Below are 25,752 nucleotides of genomic sequence, written 5' to 3' on the forward strand. Positions count from 1 at the left end.
CGCTAAAAACTACAACATGGATGACAGGGAGAAGGCGCAGTCAAAGTGGAGCCACGTAAATAAGACTGCATCCTGAAGAGACGGTCAGAAAACGACTTGAAGATGATCTGTAAAACATAATCTATGCAACATTTTGACCAAAGAACCCCCATTACATGTTATGTAGACCACAAGGAAGTGTTTTAAATGTAGAATCATAATATGACCCCTTAATGCACCTTATATTCCGGTGCGCCTTATGTATGAAAATAGACCCGAATAGACCTGTTCGACAGTGTGTTCACATGTATGACTTAAGAACCAAAGAACCACCATTACATGTTATGTAGACCACACGGAAGTGTTTTAAATGTAGAATTATAATATGACCCCTTAATGCACCTTATAATCCGGTGCGCCTTATGTATGAAAATAGACCCGAATAGACCTGTTCGACAGTGTGTTGACATGTATGACTTAAGAACCAAAGAACCACCATTACATGTTATGTAGACCACAAGGAAGTGTTTTAAATGTAGAATTATAATATGACCCCCTTAATGCACCTTATAATCCGGTGCGCCTTATGTATGAAAATAGACCCGAATAGACCTGTTTGACAGTGTGTTGACATGTATGACTTAAGAACCAAAGAACCACCATTACATGTTATGTAGACCACACGGAAGTGTTTTAAATGTAGAATTATAATATGACCCCTTAATGCACCTTAAAATCCGGTGCGCCTTATGTATGAAAATAGACCCGAATAGACCTGTTCGACAGTGTGTTGACATGTATGACTTAAGAACCAAAGAACCACCATTACATGTTATGTAGACCACAAGGAAGTGTTTTAAATGTAGAATTATAATATGACCCCTTAATGCACCTTATAATCCGGTGCGCCTTATGTATGAAAATAGACCCGAATAGACCTGTTCGACAGTGTGTTGACATGTATGACTTAAGAACCAAATAACCACCATTACATGTTATGTAGACCACAAGGAAGTGTTTTAAATGTAGAATTATAATATGACCCCTTAATGCACCTTGTAATCCGGTGCGCCTTATGTATGAAAAGAGACCTATTCGACAGTGTGTTGACATGTATGACTTAAGAACCAAAGAACCACCATTACATGTTATGTAGACCACAAGGAAGTGTTTTAAATGTATAATTATAATATGACCCCTTAATGCACCTTATAATCCGGTGCGCCTTATGTATGAAAATAGACCCGAATAGACCTGTTTGACAGTGTGTTCACATGTATGACTTAAGAACCAAAGAACCACCATTATGTGTTATGTAGACCACAAGGAAGTGTTTTAAATGTAGAATTATAATATGACCCCTTAATGCACCTTATAATCCGGTGCGCCTTATGTATGAAAATAGACCCGAATAGACCTGTTCGACAGTGTGTTCACATGTATGATTTAAGAACCAAAGATCCGCCATTACATGTTATGTAGACCACAAGGAAGTGTTTTAAATGTAGAATTATAATATGACCCCTTAATGCACCTTATAATCCGGTGCGCCTTTATGTATGAAAATAGACCCGTATAGACCTGTTCGACAGTGTGTTGACATGTATGACTTAAGAACCAAATAACCACCATTACATGTTATGTAGACCACACGGAAGTGTTTTAAATGTAGAATTATAATATGACCCCTTAATGCACCTTATAATCCGGCGCGCCTTATGTATGAAAATAGACCCGAATAGACCTGTTTGACAGTCTGTTGACATGTATGACTTAAGAACCAAAGAACCACCATTACATGTTATGTAGACCACAAGGAAGTGTTTTAAATGTAGAATTATTATATTACCCCTTAATGCACCTTATAATCTGGTGCGCCTTATGTATGAAAATAGACCCGAATAGACCTGTTCGACAGTGTGTTCACATGTATGACTTAAGAACCAAAGAACCACCATTACGTGTTATGTAGACCACAAGGAAGTGTTTTAAATGTAGAATTATAATATGACCCCTTAATGCACCTTATAATCCGGTGCGCCTTATGTATGAAAATAGACCCGAATAGACCTGTTCGACAGTGTGTTCACATGTATGACTTAAGAACCAAAGAACCACCATTACGTGTTATGTAGACCACAAGGAAGTGTTTTAAATGTAGAATTATAATATGACCCCTTAATGCACCTTATAATCCGGTGCGCCTTATGTATGAAAATAGACCCGAATAGACCTGTTCGACAGTGTGTTCACATGTATGACTTAAGAACCAAAGAACCACCATTATGTGTTATGTAGACCACAAGGAAGTGTTTTAAATGTAGAATTATAATATGACCCCTTAATGCACCTTATAATCCGGTGCGCCTTATGTATGAAAATAGACCCGAATAGACCTGTTCGACAGTGTGTTCACATGTATGATTTAAGAACCAAAGATCCGCCATTACATGTTATGTAGACCACAAGGAAGTGTTTTAAATGTAGAATTATAATATGACCCCTTAATGCACCTTATAATCCGGTGCGCCTTATGTATGAAAATAGACCCGTATAGACCTGTTCGACAGTGTGTTGACATGTATGACTTAAGAACCAAATAACCACCATTACATGTTATGTAGACCACACGGAAGTGTTTTAAATTTAGAATTATAATATGACCCCTTAATGCACCTTATAATCCGGCGCGCCTTATGTATGAAAATAGACCCGAATAGACCTGTTTGACAGTCTGTTGACATGTATGACTTAAGAACCAAAGAACCACCATTACATGTTATGTAGACCACAAGGAAGTGTTTTAAATGTAGAATTATAATATGACCCCTTAATGCACCTTATAATCCGGTGCGCCTTATGTATGAAAATAGACCCGAATAGACCTGTTCGACAGTGTGTTCACATGTATGACTTAAGAACCAAAGAACCACCATTATGTGTTATGTAGACCACAAGGAAGTGTTTTAAATGTAGAATTATAATATGACCCCTTAATGCACTTTATAATCCGGCGCGCCTTATGTATGAAAATAGACCCGAATAGACCTGTTTGACAGTCTGTTGACATGTATGACTTAAGAACCAAAGAACCACCATTACATGTTATGTAGACCACAAGGAAGTGTTTTAAATGTAGAATTATTATATTACCCCTTAATGCACCTTATAATCTGGTGCGCCTTATGTATGAAAATAGACCCGAATAGACCTGTTCGACAGTGTGTTCACATGTATGACTTAAGAACCAAAGAACCACCATTACGTGTTATGTAGACCACAAGGAAGTGTTTTAAATGTAGAATTATAATATGACCCCTTAATGCACCTTATAATCCGGCGCGCCTTATGTATGAAAATAGACCCGAATAGACCTGTTTGACAGTCTGTTGACATGTATGACTTAAGAACCAAAGAACCACCATTACATGTTATGTAGACCACAAGGAAGTGTTTTAAATGTAGAATTATTATATTACCCCTTAATGCACCTTATAATCTGGTGCGCCTTATGTATGAAAATAGACCCGAATAGACCTGTTCGACAGTGTGTTCACATGTATGACTTAAGAACCAAAGAACCACCATTACGTGTTATGTAGACCACAAGGAAGTGTTTTAAATGTAGAATTATAATATGACCCCTTAATGCACCTTATAATCCGGTGCGCCTTATGTATGAAAATAGACCCGAATAGACCTGTTCGACAGTGTGTTCACATGTATGACTTAAGAACCAAAGAACCACCATTACGTGTTATGTAGACCACAAGGAAGTGTTTTAAATGTAGAATTATAATATGACCCCTTAATGCACCTTATAATACGGTGCGCTTTATGTATGGAAATAGACCCGAATAGACTTGTTCGACAGTCTGTTGACATATATGACTTAAGAACCAAAGAATCACTATTACATGTTATGTAGACCACAAGGACGTGTTTTAAATGTAGAATCATAATATGACCCCTTAATGCACCTTATAATCCGGTGCGCCTTATGTATGAAAATAGACCCGAATAGACCTGTTCGACAGTCTGTTGACATGTACGACTTAAGAACCAAAGAACCACCATTACATGTTATCTAGACCACAAGGAAGTGTTTTAAAGGTAGAATTATAATATGACCCCTTAGTGCACCTTATAATCCGGTGCGCCTTATGTATGGAAATACACCCGAACAGACCTGTTCGACAGTGTGTTGACATGTACTACTTAAGTGTTATTATGACAATGACAATAAAGGAATTGATTGATTGATTGATAATATTGTGCGCCTTATGGTCGGAAAAATACGGTACTTACATACATTCATTCATTCATTCAAACAAACAAGAAAAGGTTTGGTTGCAAATAATTTCTTTGCGCTACAAATAGTTATTTTTTGATTGCAAATCTTTTTTTGGTAATGACTCAACTTCAATCATGTGGGCGTGGCCGCCTCTGTACAATATGTTAAAAACCTTTTTAATGGTGTGACCCCAGTGAACATGCTTTATCAGTATCAGGCTTCAAACCTCGCTTCACTACAAAACGGGCTCATTGTAGCCATTAATCTTGACTATTTTATTCATTTTTGTTTTGTAGGTCAAAGTGTTATATATTGGGCTCCTGAGTTAATGTTACTGATCAATTTGAATAGATTTTTTATTGAGTTGATTTATTTTCATTTTCAGCATCAAACAGTCCAAGTTGGTCAAAAATTGTTTGTAGTTTGAATAAGGAGTCTTTTTTTTTTAATTCAGACCTATTTTTATGAAGTTGCATAAAACGGGGGGTGTATATTATGGAGGGATAAACAAAAACGTGTATTTTGCAACAAAACAAAGTATTTGCAGATAAAAAAATGGACTTGAAATGTTAAATGCCGCCCACTTTAGGAAATTGTTGTAAGTACACCTCTGCATAACATTGTGTCCTTTTTAACATAAAAACAAAAAAAGCAAATAAAGAAGTATAGATGAACTCACAACAAAGAATAACTTTAAGATATGTTTTAGTTTGTAACAGAAAGTGCATTAATTGGTCTGAATGAAAAAAAAATGGACCCCTTATTCAAACTACAAAGTTATTCTTTGTTGTGAGTTCATCTATACTTCATTTGCTTTTATTTTCTTTTTTTAATGTTAAAAAGGACACAATGTTATGCAGAGGTGTACTTACGACAATTTCATTGACAAATGATACTAGAGTGGGTGGAATTTAACATTTTAAGGCAATTTTTATGTCTGCAAATCCTTTTTCGGTTGCAAATACATGTTTTTGTTTACCGGTAGTTACATAAAAACACACACATTCCTCAAACGCCCACCGTTTGATGCAGCTTCATAAAAAAAAAGCAAGCACAAAGCAGGCTTTGCTACACATCTGAAAATAAAGCGACAAAACAAGTGCAGAGTTGGTGTTTAAGTGGATAAAATGCACAGTAGCGCTTCTTCAGTGACCAAAACTGCTCATTAGCATTAAAGCTACAGACGCACATAATGCCGTGTTCCCAGTAGGGCTTACTAATTTTACATTAAACAATACAATTCCAATACTCTATTATGGCACGTGTAGGGCTTAAGTAGACCTTTGAAGTGCATACAGACTGGTTATCTCCAGCCATCTGGTCTGCATCCACGCTCTGCGTGGCCTTTGACCTCCTCTTTCTTTGCCCTCATGTCCATCTCTTGGTTTGCTTGCCCCAGGAGGAAGAGGATTTGCAGTCAGAGGTAACTGTGGCCATCCTCCCTTTCTACACTCGCCCCCTCATCTAGTCACCCCAAGTGTGTGGGTTGGATACCACGGAGTCCTTGGCGGGCTTTAGGGCGTTTTTACCTTTTCATCCTTTATATTTTGGCTTTACTCCTCTTCTTTCCACCTCGTGTTTTTCCTCTCTTTTTTTCCCCCCCGCCCCCCTCGGCTAACATCATCTTCTTCATTTCTCCCTCAGTCTCGTTGATGCCACCTGACAACCTCTATCCCAGTAGACCAGATCCTATAGTGTGTGCTGTGTTGCTCTCTTGCTCCCCACAGCTCTAACATGCCGTGTGTTATTATCCCCTATAGGAGGAGGAGGAGCTACGACAGCTTGAGGTAGATTGATTTCTTCTCTTGTCTGACTTGATTTGATCGCCTTCCCCTTCCCATCACGTTTCCAGACATTCCCCTAATTCAGGGGTGTCAAACTCAAATACAGAGTGGGCCAAAATTTAAAACTGAACAAAGCCGCGGGCCAAGGTTGAACAAATTAACCTTTTAATAGGGACCCAAACAAGTTTTGCATTGAATATTGAACAAGCAAGGCTTATATAACTTTATAGTGACATGCAAAATCGAGTTTCAAATAATAATAATAATAATGTTTGAAGACAGGTGACCGGTTTTCACAAAAATTGTGTTTTGAAGGGGGAATTGCAAACTTCCTGTAGAATTTTGCTGAAGGATGTCAATGAAGGAATTGTAGGTCTAAGTGAGACCTACATAAAGGTATTTGTTTCATGTCTCTCCGACCTTCCCAGTGGGAGTTACAGGCAGTTTTGTCATTATTTTCTTCCGAGGAGTAGTTTTTTCTGCGTTTTATTCAAAAATTGTGCTAGAGCGCAATTTTGAGATTTAGGGTTAGGTTTTTTTTATTAGATCGCAATTTTTGACAGTCCTGATGTGTGCGTTCAGTTTGGTGAGTTTTGAAGCATGTTAAGGGGGTCAAATTACAGCTCAAAGAGGCAAAAGTGACAGTTTTTAGTACATTTTTGTCTTGAAGGGGGAATTGCCAACTTCCTGTTGATTTTTGCCCGAGGAAATTAATTAATGAAAAGTAGGTCTAAGTGAGACCTACATAGAGGTTTTTTGTTTCATGTCTCTACAACATTCGCACTGGGAGTTAGAGGCAGTTTTCTTTTTAGCTCAATTTTGAGTTTTGGGGTTAGGTTTTTTCACCAAAGAGTTTTGTTCGCATTTATTGATGTGTGCGTCAAATTTGGTGAGTTTTGAAGCATGTTAAGGGGGTCAAATTGCAGCGCAAAGTTGCGGAATAATAATAATAATAATAAAGAATAAAACGTTACAAATTCAATAGGTCCTTATGTCCCATTGCAAAAGGACTCCCGTTGGGATTCCTTTTACAATGGGCCATGCGGGCCCTAATAATAAATGGCATATCAAATACAATTTAAATAAAAATGTAATGCCTCTTTTCTATTTGCAGCCTTCTGAGGTAAATATCAACATTACGGTAACTTTTTCCACAGGCTAATAAATTTGAAAATAAAATAACAATGAATAAACCAACCATTCAGGACTTTAAACTGCTCAGTTTGCAACACACTGATCTAATCTGATGTGCCCAAGCCAGATACCTGGCATCTTTTCTTGGATGCTGGTTCATTAATGTCGGGGCTCAGGCTTTGAGCTGAGGCAACCTTCATTATCGAACGAAGGTGTTCATCAGCAGTGTTGGGACTAACGCGTTACAAAGTAACACGTTACTGTAACGCCGTTAGTTTCGGCAGTAACTCAGTTACCGTTACTACATGATGCGTTACTGCGTTATTTTACGTTATTTTTTTATGTAGTATTGGCTAGAAACAGAAGATCTGCGGTGCGGTGTCGTCCTTCTGAATCTCTTGTGTCACAAGCAGAGGGGGGAACGAGGGGAGGGGAGGTGCGCTATACAACGTAAACCGTTGGCCAACCAAAAAGTAACCACAGAACACTATACGGGTATAGTGTTATGTGACGACAGGCTGTCCTCACCCAGGTCCGCACGGACCTGGAGGGGGCATGCCTTAAGTCCGGCTGGAGATCGAGAGAAATTCGAGAGAATGGTTGTCCCGGGGAGAGGCACTAAAATTCGGGAGGGTTGGCAAGTATGAGATATTCTCACTTCTTTTCTTTTGTCGAGCACAAAGAAAAGAACATTTTAGTTAAATGTAAGTTGTGTCTTGGATCAAAGATCCCGTCTACTGCCCAAAACAACAATTCAAATCTGCCTGTTTAGGCTTTGTGTAGGTCACGTGTGCCTTCCTTAGGAGAAGCCAGGTTTACAGCTATGTTGTTATTATGTTTGTTACTTATGTATGTTATGTTGCAGCTATTTAAAATAGTTGTGTCAATTTGTTCTGGCCTGAAATAAATTGGCCCTTTGAAACATATCTTTGTCTTTGTGTGTTGTATGTAGACCACATTGTTTAGCAGAGTTCAGTGACGCAAATGCATGTCAAGTTGATCAACAGATTGTATTATTCTCCAGTGCAATAACAGTACTGAAATGAAGGCTAAAAAGGAATTAATGGGAGCTTTAAAAAAAAAAAAAAGTAACTAAATAGTTACCTTTCACAGTAACGCATTACTTTTTGGTGTAAGTAACTGAGTTAGTAACTGAGTTACTTTTGAAATAAAGTAACTAGTAACTAGTTACTGGTTTTTCAGTAACTAACCCAACACTGTTCATCAGTCATTATATCTCGTAGTCCACCCGGACCACAGTCTTGGGGGCGTGCCTTAAAGGCACTGCCTTTAACGTCCTCTACGAGCTGTCGTCACGTCCGCTTTTTCATCCATTCTAACAACGTGCCGGCCCAGTCACAAGATATGTGCGGCTTCTGTAGGCACACACACGTGAATGCAACGCATACTTGACCAACAGCGATACAGATTACACTGAGGGTGGCCGTATAAACAACTTTAACACTGTTAGAAATATACGCCACACTGTGAATCCGCACCAAACAAGAATGACAAACACATTTCGGGAGAACATACGCACTGTAACACAACATAAACACAACAGAACAAATACCCAGAAGCTTTTGCAGCACCAACTCTTCCAGGACGCTAAAAAATACACCCCCCCCCACCCCCAGCTACCACCAAACCCCGCCCGCCCCCGCCCCCCACGCACACCTTGTAGCGTCCCGGAAGAGTTAGTGCTGCAAAGGGTTCTGGATATTTGTTCTGTTTTGTTTATGTTGCGTTACGGTGCGGATGTTCTCTCGAAATATGTTTGTCATTCTTGTTTGGTGTGGGTTCACAGTGTGGCGTATATTTGTAACAGTGTTAAAGTTGTTCATACGGCCACCCTCAGTGTAACCTGTATCGCTGTTGACCAAGTATGATTGGCATTCACTTGTGTGCGTGTGCAGAAGTCGTACATTTCTTGTGACTGGGCCAGCACTTGTTGGACTGGATGAAAAGCGGACGTGACGTTTTTTGGGAGGGGCACTGAAATTTGGGAGTCTCCCGGGAGGGTTGGTAAGCATGATAATTAGCGGTAAATGCGGTGTTACTGCGGCACCGCCGCTTTATATAATCGGCCGGCCAGCTCTAGTGTTAATTTGATATCGCCTCTAGGGCCAAGTAAAATATCAGCAAGACAATGCCAAGCCATCAAATATCTTGTCTTTGTAGTGCATTCAATTGAATATGGGTTGAAAAGATTTTGCAAATCATTGTATTCTGTTGATATTTACATCTAACACAATTTCCCAACTCATATGGAAACGGGGTTTGTATGTGGTCTGTCCTAAACACTGTGAGGGTAAATAAGGCCTCAGACATTCCAACAATCCTACCTCTTTTTCCTTGTATTCCTTTCTAATCTCCAGTAAACTTTTTTTTTTGTTGCAGGTTGAAGAGGAATGAGTCAGTTTTTTGCATACCTTTAAAAAAAAAAAAAAAAAAAAAAAAGTCTCCACTGTCCTTTTAGTCTTTTTTCTCTCTTTTTCCCTTGTTTCGCTGCATGACCTTCTTAAAAAAGTGCGAGCATGAAAACTCTAAGAATGTTTCAACACCACATGGTTGCATCTTTCACAGGATGAAGAGGAGGCTGATGTAGAGGAAGAGGTAGAGTCTTTTCTCTTTCATTCAGGGTGTTGGATCCAACTGTTTCACTCTGATTTTTCTTGACTGTGTGCATGACTTCCCTTCCAAGGAAGTACCAAACTAAAAAAAACTAGCTGCGATTGTTTTGACGGTCGCATCCTTTCTGTTTTGACTCACGAAAGAACAGGTGGACGGAGTTTAATGTTCATGAGCATGGGAAATGTTTACTGCCTGATTCTGCACACATGAACTAGACAAGCGGAAATATGGTTTTCCTTTTACATTCAGAAGATCTTTCACGTTTTTGTACAGTTAAACACAAATGTATTCACATTGTGGCCATGTTTTGCACGCATTATTTCGGGCCTAACCGCATGCATTTCAATGTGTTTCCATGTGTGCTCGTCTAAAGGGACAACACAATGGAACTGGATATTGTTTTATGTGCGACAATGTCACATAAAGACTGCATCCATTTGTTTTTAACAGGGGGAAAGCATCAGCAGGTGCATGTTGAGTGGTTGCAGAGTCCAACCATAATAACTCTTACTGATGAAAGTGTTATTGAACGATGCCTTTGTCTGACTTTAAGAGCCATGTTAGGACAAGTCAGTACGTTATTGTGTCTCACTCAGTTTCTGTGTGTCAAACAGGGAGAAGAATTCTTGGAAGAAACACGGGTAAGTCATCATTTCTCATGTTGTACCGCACTACAAGCTTGACCAGTGGTTCCCAAACTTTTTTTCACCAAGTCCCACCTCAGAAAACACATGTGTACATACTGCACACGTTGTTGCTCTAGGGCGGGGGTCGGCAACCCGCGGCTCTAGAGCCGCATGCGGCTCTTTAGCGCCGCCCTAGTGGCTCTCTGGAGCTTTTTCAAAAATGTATGAAAAATGGAAAAAGATGAGGGGAAAAATATATATTTTTTGTGTTAATATGGTTTCTGTAGGAGGACAAACATGACACAAACCTCCCTAATTGTTATAAAGCACACTGTTTATATTAAACATGCTTCACTGATTCGAGTATTTGGCGAGCGCTGTTTTGTCCTACTAATTTTGGCGGTCCTTGAACTTACCGTAGTTTGTTTACATGTATAACTTTCTCCGACCTTCTAGGACGTATTTTATGCCACTTCTTTTTCTGTCTCATCTTGTCCACCAAACTTTTAACGTTGTGCATGAAAGGTGAGTTTTGTTGATGTTATTGACTTGTGTGGAGTGCTAATCAGACATATTTGGTCACTGCATGACTGCAAGCTAATCAATGCTATTTAGGCTAGCTATATGTCCATATTGCATCATTATGCCTCATTTGTAGCTATATTTGAAGTCATTTAGTTTCCTTTAAGTCCTCTTAATTCAATTTATATCTCATGACACACTATCTGTATGTAATATGGCTTTTAATTTTTTGCGGCTCCAGACAGATTTGTTTTTGTATTTTTGGTCCAATATGGCTCTTTCAACATTTTGGGTTGCCGACCCCTGCCCTAGGGAAACTGGGTAACACATGGCACACTGACAAAGCGTAACCTATTGGTACTATAACAATCTACAAGGTTAATATAGTTTGCTTCTCTTTCTTCCCCTCCATTCATCTGCTTTCTTTTGTGTTTCAAGTTATCATTACATATATGTATTGTTGCATTTGAAACAATTGTATTGTTGATAATAGAGGTAATTATTGATATTATTCATATCGCTCCATTTGTAGTGTTATAATGCTCATTGTCATTTCTGTATTATTATTTATTTCAGTAACTGCTTCTTTACTATCACTTTTACTATCATATTTGTACATATCCTATTTGCTGATGTTGTTATTGTTATTGTTGTGTTTGCTGTTGTTGTTGTCTCTCTGTCTTATCCCCCTCTTGTCCCCACAATTTCTTCCTTTTTTTCTCTTTCTATCCCCTCCTGCTCCGGCCCGGCTGCACACAAATAATAATATAAATCCATTTAATAAAGTCAAATACAAATAAGGCAGTAAGAGAAGTATCCTACACTTCTCTTTTGTAAAGTAAATCTGTACAGCCGATATGGCCATCTACATCAACTATATGATTTGCCTGAGTAGCTGGACAGGACAAAAAATAAGAAAAAAAAGAAAACACTTGGCTCTCCAAGTACCACCATAACGACCAACAGTGAAATACAGTAGCATAGTAGGCCGAAGTATTCATTAAAAACAAGGCAGAAGTGTATTGTTATGGTAGTATTTTGTTGGACTGATTAATTTAAAAAAAATACAAATAAAATTAAATTAAATTAAGAAGAAAAAAAAAAAAAATATATATATATATATATACCGTATATTACCAAATAGTAGCCCGGGCGTTTATTTCACAAAATCGATTTTGGAGACAGGCGTTTAAAAGAAGCAGGCGGTTATTTGCACAAGGCTTTTATTTATTTTTGCACCAGCCTGCACCAGGCCATTATTTGGTTACAATGGTTACTGTCCAGTATTTTTTTTTCGTACAAAAAACTTTAAATGTAAAAGCTATTGTAAACATACAAAGAAAAAAACAAGAGATCAACAGGAGGTAGGCTATCAAAAGACAAGAGATCAACAAGGCCTCAACATGGCAGTAGTGCAACAATTGTCAAATAGAATACCAATACTAAAAATAAATACACTTTTTAAATAAAGCAGCCTACCGGTTAAAATAAAATTATGGTACCAAGTACCCAAGTATAAAACCCACCATCAAAACAGAACAATAATGCTGTCACTTAAATAAAATAAAGGCTACAGTACTCCAAGTTTTAAATAAAGCAGCATACAGGAAAAATAAAATGATGGTACCAAATACTCTATAAAACCATCAAAACAATAATACTGCAGCAAACGCAACCCCAGTAGCATTTTAATCTAAATTATGCAAATAACAGCCCATGGGCGGCTATTTGGACATAGGCGGTTATTAGGAAGAGGCGGTTAATTCACAAAATGGGGTCAGACCCCGGGCGGCTATTAGGACATGGGCGGTTATTTGCCCAAGGGCGTTTATTTGGTAATATACGGTATATATATATATATATATATATATATATATATATATATATATATATATATATATATATATATATATATATATATATATATATATACTTATATATATATATTTTTTTTAATTTAATTTTATTTAATTTTATTTGTATTTTTTTTTTAATTAATCAGTCCAACAAAATACTACAATAATAATACACTTCCAATTCCTAACCAAACCCGGCCCAGCAACATTCAGAATAACAATCAACAGAGTAATTGAGAGGACACACAAAACATGACACAAAACAATCCAAAGTAGTCAAACAAAAATGAATAATAGCAACAAAAGTGTCAATATTAATAAGAAGTCCAACATAACAGTGATTTAAAATCCCTCATTTACATTATGACCACAGCCATTTATGAAAAATAAAATAAGAAGTATATGTGACATTGTAACAGTTTGAACAGTAACACTGTGTTTGACTTAGGGTTGTACTAATGAAGTACCGCGGTACTAATGAATTAAAAACGGTACTATACTGCCCCGGAAAAATACCGGTGCTTTTTTTTTACGGACATGACGGCACGCCCTCGGGACGTCGTGACATCGCAGGTAAAACGAGCAAAGACGCATGTTAGGCAATGCACACTCAAGTACTTACAAGCAGAAACAACGTGGAGATGGAGAAGGGACGCATTTTGGCTTAAACACTTAAGGGTGAAGTTGAAGCTATAAACACTCAAGCGCCGCTTGGAAGAGCTAATGTTCATCTGTAGTCTGTAGTATTTTAGCTACTTCTAAATCGCTAATCCTCGTCTCCATGGCGACAAAGTACGTTTCTTACAAGTATCATCCCTGCAGGACGAGGAATAGCTAAACATACTTCACTACACACCTTAGGAGGATACCTAACAGCAAGCTAGCGCTCCTGAGTGTAAACAAATGCCATGTACCAAGTACATAGTCGATACTACAATGATTACATCAATATTTTTTTTTATTATCACAACATAATTGTTTTATTTTTATTGTTTATAATCTCAGGAAATATGTCCCTGAACACAGGAGATTTTTAATTATGACCAATGTATGATTCTGTAACTACTTGGTATTGGACTGATACAAAAATGTGTGGTATCACTCAAAACTAATGTAAAGTATCAAATAGAAGAAGAATAAATGATTATTATATTTTAACAGAAGTGTAGATAGAACATGTTGAAACAGAAAGTAAACAGTAAATGAACAAGTAGAATAATAATGCATTTTCTACCGCGTGTCCTTAATAATTTTGACAAAATAATAGAATGGGAAATGACGCAAAATGTTACTGCATATGTCAGCAGACTAATTATGAGCTTTTGTGTGCTTACTTACTACTAAAAGACAAGTTGTCTAGTATGTTCACTATTTTATTTAATGCTTGAAATATCCTTTGCATGTTTAATGTACCATACTATTTTATCTTACAATAATTTTGAAAAGTACGTACCACTTCTGGTGCAGGTACCACAGTTTGAGAATCACTGAGCTAAACTATGCAATCACATTGTAATGATATTTCATTATTTTTATCTTGTCAATAGAATGTTTTGTTTCCCTCTACAGGAAGAGGTGGCCGAGTAGGTGATGGAAGGGAACACACAGACGCCCTCCTACTTAGGTAAATATTCTTTACCCACACACTCCCTCTTCTAAGGGGAAATATTCTGTGTGAATCACGCCAATACAAGTGCAAGGTTCTTTTTAAGGAGAATGTGCTTAACACTCCTAAAGACTGCATGAGAATGCGATTATTAAACGGCGACAAGTCTTAGCTGGTCACGGTCATGTTTTTTGCAGTTTCATGCAGGTCGAGTAGCGGCCAACGCCGATGTCTTTTCGTCCAACCCCCTTCAAGACACCAGTTATGTCCTTTTGACGCCATTATGCGTAGATCAGTATGTGTACTTAGGGCCCGTTTTGCGTGACGAATCGTATGTAAAATGTCAATTAATGAATGATCGGGCGCATTACATAAAAAAGTTTACCGCAAACATATACTTAGTATATAGTGTAGCGGCAAATTTCCCAGCGGAATCCTGATGGTCCACATGCCGGTCAAAGATAGCAAGGTTTATACATTTATGTTTTAATTAGATATCAATCAATCAATCAATGTTTACAAACCCCGTTTCCATATGAGTTGGGAAATTGTGTCAGATGTAAATATAAACGGAATACAATGATTTGCAAATCCTTTTCAACCCATATTCAATTGAATGCACTACAAAGACAAGATATTTGATGTTCAAACTCATAAACTTTATTTTTTTTTTGCAAATAATAATTAACTTAGAATTTCATGGCTGCAACACGTGACAAAGTAGTTGGGAAAGGGCATGTTCACCACTGTGTTACATGGCCTTTCCTTTTAACAACACTCAGTAAACGTTTGGGAACTGAGGAGACACATTTTTTAAGCTTCTCAGGAGGAATTCTTTCTCATTCTTGCTTGATGTACAGCTGAAGTTGTTCAACAGTCCGGGGGTCTCCGTTGTAGTATTTTAGGCTTCATAATGCGCCACACATTTTCAATGGGAGACAGGTCTGGACTACAGGCAGGCCAGTCTAGTACCCGCACTCTTTTACTATGAAGCCACGTTGATGTAACACGTGGCTTGGCATTGTCTTGCTGAAATAAGCAGGGGCGTCCATGGTAACGTTGCTTGGATGGCAACATATGTTGCTCCAAAACCTGTATGTACCTTTCAGCATTAATGGCGCCTTCACAGATGTGTAAGTTACCCATGTCTTGGGCACTAATACACCCCCATACCATCACAGATGCTGGCTTTTCAACTTTGCGCCTATAACAATCCGGATGGTTCTTTTCCTCTTTGGTCCGGAGGACACGACGTCCACAGTTTCCAAAAACAATTTGAAATGTGGACTCGTCAGACCACAGAACACTTTTCCACTTTGTATCAGTCCATCTTAGATGAGCTCAGGCCCAACGAAGCCGACAGCGTTTCTGGGTGTTGTTGATAAACGGGTTTCGCCTTGCATAGGAGAGTTTTAACTTGCACTTACAGATGTAGCGACTAACTGCAGTTACTGACAGTGGGTTTTCTGAAGTGTTCCTGAGCCCATGTGGTGATATCCTTTACACACTGATGTCGCTTGTTGATGCAGTACAGCCTGAGGGATCGAAGGTCACGGGCTTAGCTGCTTACGTGCAGTGATTTTTCCAGATTCTCTGAACCCTTTGATGATATTACGGACCATAGATGGTGAAATCCCTAAATTCCTTTCAATAGCTGGTTGAGAAAGGTTTTTCTTAAACTGTTCAACAATTTGCTCACACATTTGTTGACAAAGTGGTGACCCTCGCCCCATCCTTGTTTGTGAATGACTGAGCATTTCATGGAATCTACTTTTATACCCAATCATGGCACCCACCTGTTCCCAATTTGCCTGTTCACCTGTGGGATGTTCCAAATAAGTGTTTGATGAGCATTCCTCAACTTTATCAGTATTTATTGCCACCTTTCCCAACTTCTTTGTCACGTGTTGCTGGCATCAAATTCTAAAGTTAATGATTATTTGCAAAAAATGTTTATCAGTTTGAACATCAAATATGTTGTCTTTGTAGCATATTCAACTGAATATGGGTTGAAAATGATTTGCAAATCATTGTATTCCGTTTATATTTACATCTAACACAATTTCCCAACTCATATGGAAACGAGGTTTGTACATTCATACTACATTTTATCAGCATTTGAGTTCAACTTCAGCATTGGAGCATTCACGCGCAATTCTTTCAGGAATTGGCTCTTCTAGTTCAGTGATGAAATTGATGTGAAGATGTCAAAATGTACTTGTGTAGTTATTTAGGTATTCTATAGTTCTTCAACACTAGAGTTAGGCTGTAATATTCTTCACCACTGGGTGACAGTAGAGGGTCAAAATCCGAATTAGGCTTGCATATATGGCCATAACATTAGGTACACCTACATAACATAATGAGAGTAAAAATAGTTCTTATTGAGTATTTATTTTTGTGAGAGAAAAAGGGTGCATTTTTTATTAAATCCGAAGCAAACTTAGTAAATAGCATTACCTGCACGTGCACGGTTTGAGTGAGATTGATCTAAAAACCTGGATGCTGTTTGTTGAGCGGACAAAACGTGCGCTTCACGGAGCCCCAGAATGGCCATGGCGTTAACGACACGACACCGTCTTCCTCCGCGAAGCTCCCTTGTTGTTAGTCCTTGCATGCTGGGCCTGCTGCGACCCGCTCAAGGAAACATGCAGGTTCTGGAAGAGCGAGCTTTGCAGAAATTCTCCCCCCCCCACCCCCTGTCACAGTGCATTAGAGGTTGCTGCCAAGTGAGATTCAGATGCGCCCGCGGAGGAGCGGCCAGATTGGGTGGCTCCCTGGAAGAGTGGTGGCGGCGGCTGCCTCAACCATCACATCCGCTCTGGAAATGACTGACCTCCTTTTTGTTTTTGTTCAGCCTCGAGAAGACTCCTGTGAACAATGAACACCCGTGAATCCCTAACCTTTGACCCCTGCGGCTTCTTCAGGGCAGCATCCCAAATCCTCCCCCCTCCCCAGGAGGCGCTGTACCCACCTTGGAAAAGTCTGCTCGAAGATGCCACAAAATATCCCCACCTGTTGTCTTGCCTTTTGACTGCAATGATGGATTGAATTTTTATATTTAGCATTTAGAGAAAGGACGACGACGTGTACAGTATGTGCCGCTACACCTTTTTACGTTATTTTAGTGCCATAACACAAATTGAGCCTGGTATAAATCATCTGATGACCTTGAGGGTCTAACTGAAGTTGGAGATGCACGTGTGCTCCAAGCTAGGACATATTGTGAGACTATAAATCTAGTCCGCCTCCGGTAATACTGTTGTCCAAACAATGCACTTTGTTGACGGAATGAAGTAACAATGGAAAATGTAATAAATTACACGTGGTTTAAAGAAGGAAAACCATCATATATGTATGTATATGTACAGTAGATCAACGCTATTTGCGGGATCACGTTCCATGATAGTGAAAAAAACGCAAATAAAGGACGCATTTTCATTTTTCATTTTCCTTTATTTAACCAGATAAAAACTCATTGCGAATAAATCTCTTTTGCAAGAGTGACCCGGCCAAGAGGGCAGCAAAAAACAGGTTTCATTAAAGGGGAACATTATCAGAATTGCAGAACGGTTAAAACCATTAAAAATCAGTTCCCAGTGGCTTATTATATTTTTCGAAGTTTTTTTCAAAATTTTACCCATCACGCAATATCCCTAAAAAAAAAGGCTTCAAAGTGCCTGATTTTAACCACCCGTCCATTTTCCTGTGACGTCAAATAGTGAAGCCAACACAAACAAACATGGCGGAAAGAACAGCAAGCTATAGCGACATTAGCTCGGATTCAGACTCGGATTTCAGCGGCTTAAGCGATTCAACAGATTACGAATGTATTGAAACGGATGGTTGTAGTGTGGAGGCAGGTAGCGAAAACAAAATTGAAGAAGAAACTGAAGCTATTGAGCCATATCGGTTTGAACCGTATGCAAGCGAAACCGACGGAAACGACACGACAGCCAGCGACACGGGAGAAAGCGAGGACGAATTTGGCGATCGCCTTCTAACCAACGATTGGTATGTGTTTGTTTGGCATTAAAGGAAACTAACAACTATGAACTAGGTTTACAGCATATGAAATACATTTGGCAACAACATGCACTTTGAGAGTGCAGACAGCCCAATTTTCATCAATTAATATATTCTGTAGACATACCCTCATGTCAGCAGGCCAGGGAAGCTAGGGTCGATATTCTTCTCTTGATCATCTTCGGGACGGTGTGAGCCAAGACATCCAGGGGATTTAGCTCGCTCGTCTGCGGGAACAAACTGCCGCCATTGCTTGCCGTGCTAGCGAGGTCCTTTGTCCCTGAATTGCTCACACACTCCGGCAGATTCAATGGGGGTCTGGCGGCAGATTTCTTTGACTTTATCGTTGATGATAAGTGTCGCAGGATATCCACACATTCTTGCCATCTCTGTCGTAGCATAGCTTTCGTCGGTAAAGTGTGCGGAACAAACGTCCAATTTCTTGCCACTTTCTCATCTTTGGGCCACTGGTGCAACTTGAATCCGTCCCTGTTCGTGTTGTTACACCCTCCGACAACACACCGACGAGGCATGATGTCTCCAAGGTACGGAAAACAGTCTAAAAAACGGAAAATGACAGAGCTGATTTGACTCGGTGTTTGAGTAAATGGCGGATTGCTTCCCGATGTGACGTCACATTCACCCATTTAGAGTTCGGAAATCTGTTAAAAAAATATCCATCCATCCATTTTCTACCGCTTATTCCCTTTGGGGTCGCGGGGGGCGCTGGAGCCTATCTCAGCTACAATCGGGCGGAAGGCGGGGTACACCCTGGACAAGTCGTCACCTCATCGCAGGGCCAACACAGATAGACAGACAACATTCACACTCACATCCACACACTAGGGCCAATTTAGTGTTGCCAATCAACCTATCCCCAGGTGCATGTCTTTGGAAGTGGGAGGAAGCCGGAGTACCCGGAGGGAACCCACGCAGTCACGGGGAGGACATGCAAACTCCACACAGAAAGATCCCGAGCCCGGGATTGAACCCAAGACTACTCAGGACCTTCGTATTGTGAGGCAGATGCACTAACCCCTCTGTCACCGTGAAAAATATATGGTCTTTTTTCTGCAACATCAAGGTATATATTGACGCTTACATAGGTCTGGTGATAATGTTCCCCTTTAATACATAGAGCAGTGGTTCTTAACCTTGTTGGAGGTACCGAACCCCACCAGTTTCATATGCGCATTCACCGAACCCTTTTTTAGTGAAAAATTAAATGTTTTTTTTTTTTTTTCAAATTCAAGACAAAGTTATGTTTTTTTTAGTGGTGCACAAAATGAACTGTGCATGAACACAGTGCCAACACAGTGCATGAACTCCCAACACATTACACACCTGCAAATCAGTGTGACTTCTGCTGTCGCCGATAGGGAGAAGTTTTTAATTACATGATGAGTCGGGTGTGTCTTGACCTCCGCGCATACTTGCCAACCTTGAGACCTCCGAATTCGGGAGGGGAGATTAGCGGGGGGTGTATATTGTAGTGTCCCGGAAGAGTTAGTGCTGCAAGGGGTTCTGTGTATTTGTTCTGTTGTGTTTATGTTGTGTGTTTGTCATTCTTCTTTGGTATGGGTTCACAGTGTGGCGCATATTTGTAACAGTGTTAAAGTTGTTTATACAGCCACCCTCAGTGTGACCTGTATGGCTGTTGATCAAGTATGCCTTGCATTATATGTGTGTCTGTGTAAAGCCGTAGATATGATGTGACTGGGCCGGCACGCAAAGGCAGTGCCTTTAAGGCATGCCCCCAATATTGTTGTCTGGGTGGAAATCGGGAGAAATTCGGGAGAATGGTTGCCCCGGGAGATTTTCGGGAGGGGCATTGAAATTCGGGAGTCTCCCGGGAAAATCGTGAGGGTTGGCAAGTATGCCTCCGCGGTGGAGGCCAGGTTAAGAACCACTGACATAGAACAACAACAAACAGTAGCAGTCACACACTGTAGTTACAAGCACAAATTACTTGCAACACAAACATAAAAACATGCAATAGGTAAAAAAATATATATATATTAAATAAAGACAACTTGAAAACAAGTACCGGTACATTGCCCAAAAGAAAAAGCTTTTCAGTCTTTTAAAATGGCCTGAAAAGGAATGAGTTCAGGTAGTCTCGGATCATTTTGTAATTCATTCCAAGATCGAGCAGCAAATCTGAAGGCTTTATTTATTTATTTATTTATTTTTCCCCCCAAGATTTGTGTTGGCTCTAGGAAACAACACACCAATCATGTCCTGTGACCACAAACTGTAGCGACTGGAGTCTCTACACTGAGTTGAGTTGAGTTTTTATTTTTTATTTTTTATAACACACTTACAATATGATACATCACATAATTTCAGATCATTTCTCTTTACAACGTCCGAAAAGGAGTTGGAAGAAGCAAAGCTTCTTTATCCTACCTCTTTCCCACTTCCCAATGCATTTGTTCACTTCCGGTCTTCTATTTGCAACACAATTACATCAGCGATTGATTAGTACAGCAGTTCTTGCAATAGATAATTAAGTCAGTCATGATTAACGTACTGAGAAAACGAATATCTCGTTTTCAATAAGGTTGAAGGTATTTCTCAAAATTCTTCTTTCTTGTACTTTGTAAGCACTTTTAATTTGAACAGCCTCTTAGACTGGAACTTATTAGTACATTGTTTAACTTCTTTGCTTAGTCCATTCCATAATTGAATCCCACATACTAATATACTAAACGTTTTAAGCAGGGGTGTCCAAACTACAGCCCGCCGGCATCATCAAGTTGGCCCGCGAGATGGCAAATGTCCAATAAGCAATGTGTTTTCTTATCATAAAATGATAGCCAGAGGTTTGATTAATTTCATTTTGGTGCCATCTGCAGATTAACGGAATTAATTCAAGTCAGTGACCATGGGCGGTATAGCTCGGGCGGTATAGCTCGGTTGGTAGAGCGGCCGTGGCAGCAACTTGAGGGTTGCAGGTTCGATTCCCACTTCCGCCATCCTAGTCACTGCTGTTGTGTCCTTGGGCAAGACACTTTACCCACCTGCTCCCAGTGCCACCCACACTGGTTTAAATGTAACTTAGATATTGGGTTTCACTATGTAAAAGCGCTTTGAGTCACTAGAGAAAAGCGCTATATGAATATAATTCACTTCACTTCACATTAATTGTACACGCGTTTGAGGACTTGCACAGCATGTACTTATAGGACCCAATCCAAACAACTTTCCCTAGTCATGGTGCAGAAAAAAATAATTTCAACCAGCACAAAAATTCTACAAACATGGTCACACATATTACAACATGTTCATTGAACTTTGTGGACATTATAAACAACGTCCAATTAGCATTAAAAAACCCCAAAAACAAACGACACCCTTTTAAATCCATTTTAAGGGATGATGGGAAAAATTAAAAACACTCTCTCCACACTTATCCATGTTTGGCTCATTTTAGCTGCTTGATATTTCTGATTGATTAAAAAACTTTAATGAGGTCATCATGGAAGTAAACCAGGTAGGAGTCAAATTTTTAAATATTCTTTTAACCAATTATAATACTTATTAATTATATATCCATAATATTATTATAATAATATGCACTTTATATATGTATATGTATACATATACATGTGTATATATGTACATACACTTATGTGTATATATGTATATAAACATATATATGTATACATATGTATATATGTTTATACACATGTATATGTTTATACACATATGTGTATGTGTTTGTGTGTGTATGTGTATATATATATATATATATATATATATATATATATATATATATATATATATATATATATAATGTCCTATTGTATTGAGCACACTTTTCTATGGTTATCATCACACTTTTTTTTTTTTTTTTTTTTTTTTTGCAATCACCGCTACCCTTCTGTGGTGGCAAGAATAAGCTACACACACCTCCCGAAAACTTTTTGACATTTGAGGCATATTTTTTCCAGATATGCAATATGTGGTTGAACTCCAAATTGTACCATGTTAGGAAGTTAAAAACGACTACCACAATCTACTGCACTATACGTGTCCTCAAACTGAGAGTTTATTTTATTATTTAAAAAAAAATATATATATATTTAAGCCCTGCACATCCTAATTTAATACACAAGAGCTGTATCAACATTGACAAAACTAATCCGTCTGGAAATATGTTGATTCTCGTCATTGTAGTTTGCCTTTCCTTAATTGACTGCGGGAGATTTTGTTTGTGTGCACCGTGGGAAGTGCGTCCGTTATTTGCACTCTGAGTCACCGTGTTTGCATCGGGGTGTGCAAAGTTCCCTTTGCTAATATTTAACAGGAATTTTTTTTGGTGTGCCTTTTTTTTTTTTTTGGGCGCACATAAAGAAGTCCCTGTATCACTGATGTGTATGTATTGTATGTATGTGCGTCCTTCCATACAGACAATGAGGTGAGTCTGACCATTTTTCTCATCTGTTAGAAAAGATTACGCCAGTGTTTTTCAACCTGTTTTGAGCCAAGGCACATTTTTTGCGTTGAAAAAATCCAGAGGCTCACCACCAGCAGAAATCATTAAAAAACAAAACTCAGTTGACAGTAAAAAGTCGTCGCAATTGTTGGATATGACTTTAAAGCATAACCAAGCATGCCTCACTATAGCTCTTGTCTCAAAGTAGGTGTACTGTCACCACCTGTCACATCACGCCCTGACTTATTTTGAGTTTATTGCTGTTTTCTTGTGTTTAGTGTTTTAGTTCTTGTCTTGCGCTCCTATTTTGGTGGCTTTTTCTCTTTTTTTGGTATTTTCCTGTAGCAGTTTCATGTCTTCCTTTGAGCGATGTTTCCCGCATCTACTTTGTTTTAGCAATCAAGAATATTTCAGTTGTTTTTATCCTTCTTTGTGAGGACATTGTTGATTGCCATGTCATGTTCGGATGTACATTGTCTTTGCTCCACAGTAAGTCTTTGCTGTCGTCCAGCATTCTGTTTTTGTTTACTTTGTAAGCCAGTTCAGTTTTAGTTTCGTTCTGCATAACCTTCTCTAAGCTTCAATGCCTTTTCTTAGGGGCACTCACCTTTTGTTTATTTTTGGTTTACGCAGTAGACACCTTATTACCTGCACACTGCCTCCCGCTGTTTCCGACATCTACAAAGCAATTAGCTACCGGCTGCCACCTACTGCAGTGTTTTTCAACCTTTTTTGAGCCAAGGCACATTTTTTGCGTTGAAAAAATCCGGAGACACACCACCAGCAGAAATCATAAACTCAGTTGACAGTAAAAAGTCGTTGTCGCAATTGTTGGATATGAATTTAAACCCTAACCAACCATGCATCACTATAGCTCTTGTCTCAAAGTAGGTGTACTGTCACCACCTGTCACATCACACCCTGACTTATTTGGAGTTTTTTGCTGTTTTCCTGTGTGTAGTGTTTTAGTTCTTGTCCTGCGCTCCTATTTTGGTGGCTTTTTCTCTTTTTTTGGTATTTTCTTGTAGCAGTTTCATGTCTTATATTTCCCGCATCTACTTTGTTTTAGCAATCAAGAATATTTCAGCTGTTTTTATCCTTCTTTGTGGGGACATTGTTGATAGTCATGTCATGTTCGGATGTACATTGTGGACGCCGTCTTTGCTCCACAGTAAGTCTTTGCTGTCGTCCAGCATTCTGTTTTTGTTTACTTTGTAGCCAGTTCAGTTTTACTTTTGTTCTGCATAGCCTTCCCTAAGCTTCAATGCCTTTTCTTAGCGGCACTCACCTTTTGTTTATTTTTGGTTTAAGCATAAGACACCTTTTTACCTGCCTTTACAAAGCAATTAGCTACCGGTTGCCACCTACTGATATGGAAGAGTATTACACGGTTACTCTGCCGAGCTCTGGACAGCACCGACACTCAACAAAAACACATCATTTGCAGACTATAATTACTGGTTTGCAAAAAATGTTTTTAACCCAAATATGTGTAATTAGATAATCTCCCACGGCACACCAGACTGTATCTCACGGCACACTAGTGTGCCGCGGCACAGTGGTTGAAAAACACTGACCCACTGATATGGAAGAGTATAACGTGATAAGTCTGCCGATCTCCAGACAGTACAGAAACTCAACAACAACACATCATTTGCAGACTGTAATTACTGGTTTGCAAAAAATATTTTTAACCCAAATAGGTGAAACTAGATAATCTCTCATGGCACACTAGTGTGCCGCGGCACAGTGGTTGAAAAACACTGGATTACGCAATAGATCATGCATTGTGTTGTATCAAGCTGTGATTTTTTCATTATTTGCTAATAGCTAAAGCCATTTATTCTAAATATATTGGGCTCTGGAGTGATTGCAGTTCTTACAGATCGGCTTTTGCATTAATTACAGGCTTTATTGCTTTGTTTCACAGTCACTTGGTTGAGTAATTATTATTCTATGTTGTGTTTAATGGTGCAACAGTTTCAGCTTGAGAGGACAGCTCCTGCACAATCTAATGACAGTCTGCTGCTGTTAAAAAGATGATGATAATGATTGTCTTTCCCCCCCGCCCCCCCTCTGCCAGGTCCATGTCACCCTGATTCATGGATTGATCAGCATAACAAGGATGGCTGCTGTTGTCCTCTCCTTGCTTCTTCTGGCATGCGGCACTCAAGGTGAGCATTCAAATGTATTCATGAACGTCCACCCACAGACCATCTAGTTAGAGGAGAGTCTAACGATCTTGCTGCGCTTTGGATTTAATTATCTTTGGAAAAAAAAAGGGAAAAAAAGCGCCGGCGCAAATGATGCTCGTTAGGGGCTGTCTTTCTCTGATTGCGATAAAAGGAAATAACTGTGTTTCTGGCCTCCGTTTTCCCTCATCTCCCAGGCCCCATTTGGTAAATGGATGCATGACGTGTGCTCCTGTGTGGTTATGAGTTGTGTATTACCCTGAGCATTGTGGTGTGAACCGGGTTAGTCCGCATCTTTGCACATTATTATGAGCTTGTTTGGTCCTCTGATGAGTTTGGCTGATGACTGAGGCGTGGAACTGCAGGACCATGCATATGTATATTATAGTATAGTACCTATAGTGGAAGCTCTCAGGTGGAAAAACAGTACAGGAACTGGTGGGTTTGATTGATTTGATTGAGACTATTATTAGTAGATTGCACAGTACAGTACATATTCCGTACAATTGACCACTAAATGGTAACACCCCAATACGTTTTTCAACCTGTTTAAGTCGGGGTCCAGGGGAACATTATCACCAGACCTATGTAAGCGTCAATATATACCTTGATGTTGCAGAAAAAAGACCTTTTTTTTTTTTAACCGATTTCCGAACTC

At 39.2% G+C, this 25,752-nt stretch overlaps 2 protein-coding genes across 31 annotated transcripts in view; both read left to right on the plus strand.

Moving 5' to 3' along the window:
* sh3bgr (SH3 domain binding glutamate-rich protein) overlaps positions 1-17,870 on the plus strand; it is a 30,881-nt gene extending 13,011 nt beyond the window's left edge. For 5 of the 29 annotated variants that reach the window (XM_061972541.1, XM_061972544.1, XM_061972556.1 and 2 more), the window contains 5 exons: positions 6,034-6,060; positions 9,778-9,807; positions 10,440-10,466; positions 14,399-14,453; positions 17,293-17,870. In XM_061972541.1, the coding sequence (XP_061828525.1) occupies positions 6,034-6,060; positions 9,778-9,807; positions 10,440-10,466; positions 14,399-14,416 (102 nt within the window). In that variant the 3' untranslated portion in view covers positions 14,417-14,453; positions 17,293-17,870. Of the gene's footprint in view, positions 1-5,672; positions 5,697-6,033; positions 6,061-9,777; positions 9,808-10,439; positions 10,467-14,398; positions 14,454-17,292 lie in introns of all 29 variants that reach the window. The other 24 variants (XM_061972547.1, XM_061972550.1, XM_061972559.1 and 21 more) reach the window with 8 other exon arrangements.
* Positions 17,871-22,807: 4,937 nt separating this feature from the next.
* Positions 22,808-25,752, plus strand: part of igsf5b (immunoglobulin superfamily, member 5b) — a 43,386-nt gene continuing 40,441 nt past the window's right edge. For both annotated transcript variants that reach the window (XM_061972037.1, XM_061972038.1), the window contains exons 1-2: positions 22,808-22,884; positions 24,986-25,076. In XM_061972037.1, coding sequence (XP_061828021.1) covers positions 25,028-25,076 — 49 coding nt within the window. In that variant the 5' untranslated portion in view covers positions 22,808-22,884; positions 24,986-25,027. The remainder of the gene's footprint in view (positions 22,885-24,985; positions 25,077-25,752) is intronic.

Source organism: Nerophis lumbriciformis, linkage group LG17 (genome assembly GCF_033978685.3).
Source record: "Nerophis lumbriciformis linkage group LG17, RoL_Nlum_v2.1, whole genome shotgun sequence".
Lineage (NCBI taxonomy): Eukaryota > Metazoa > Chordata > Actinopteri > Syngnathiformes > Syngnathidae > Nerophis > Nerophis lumbriciformis.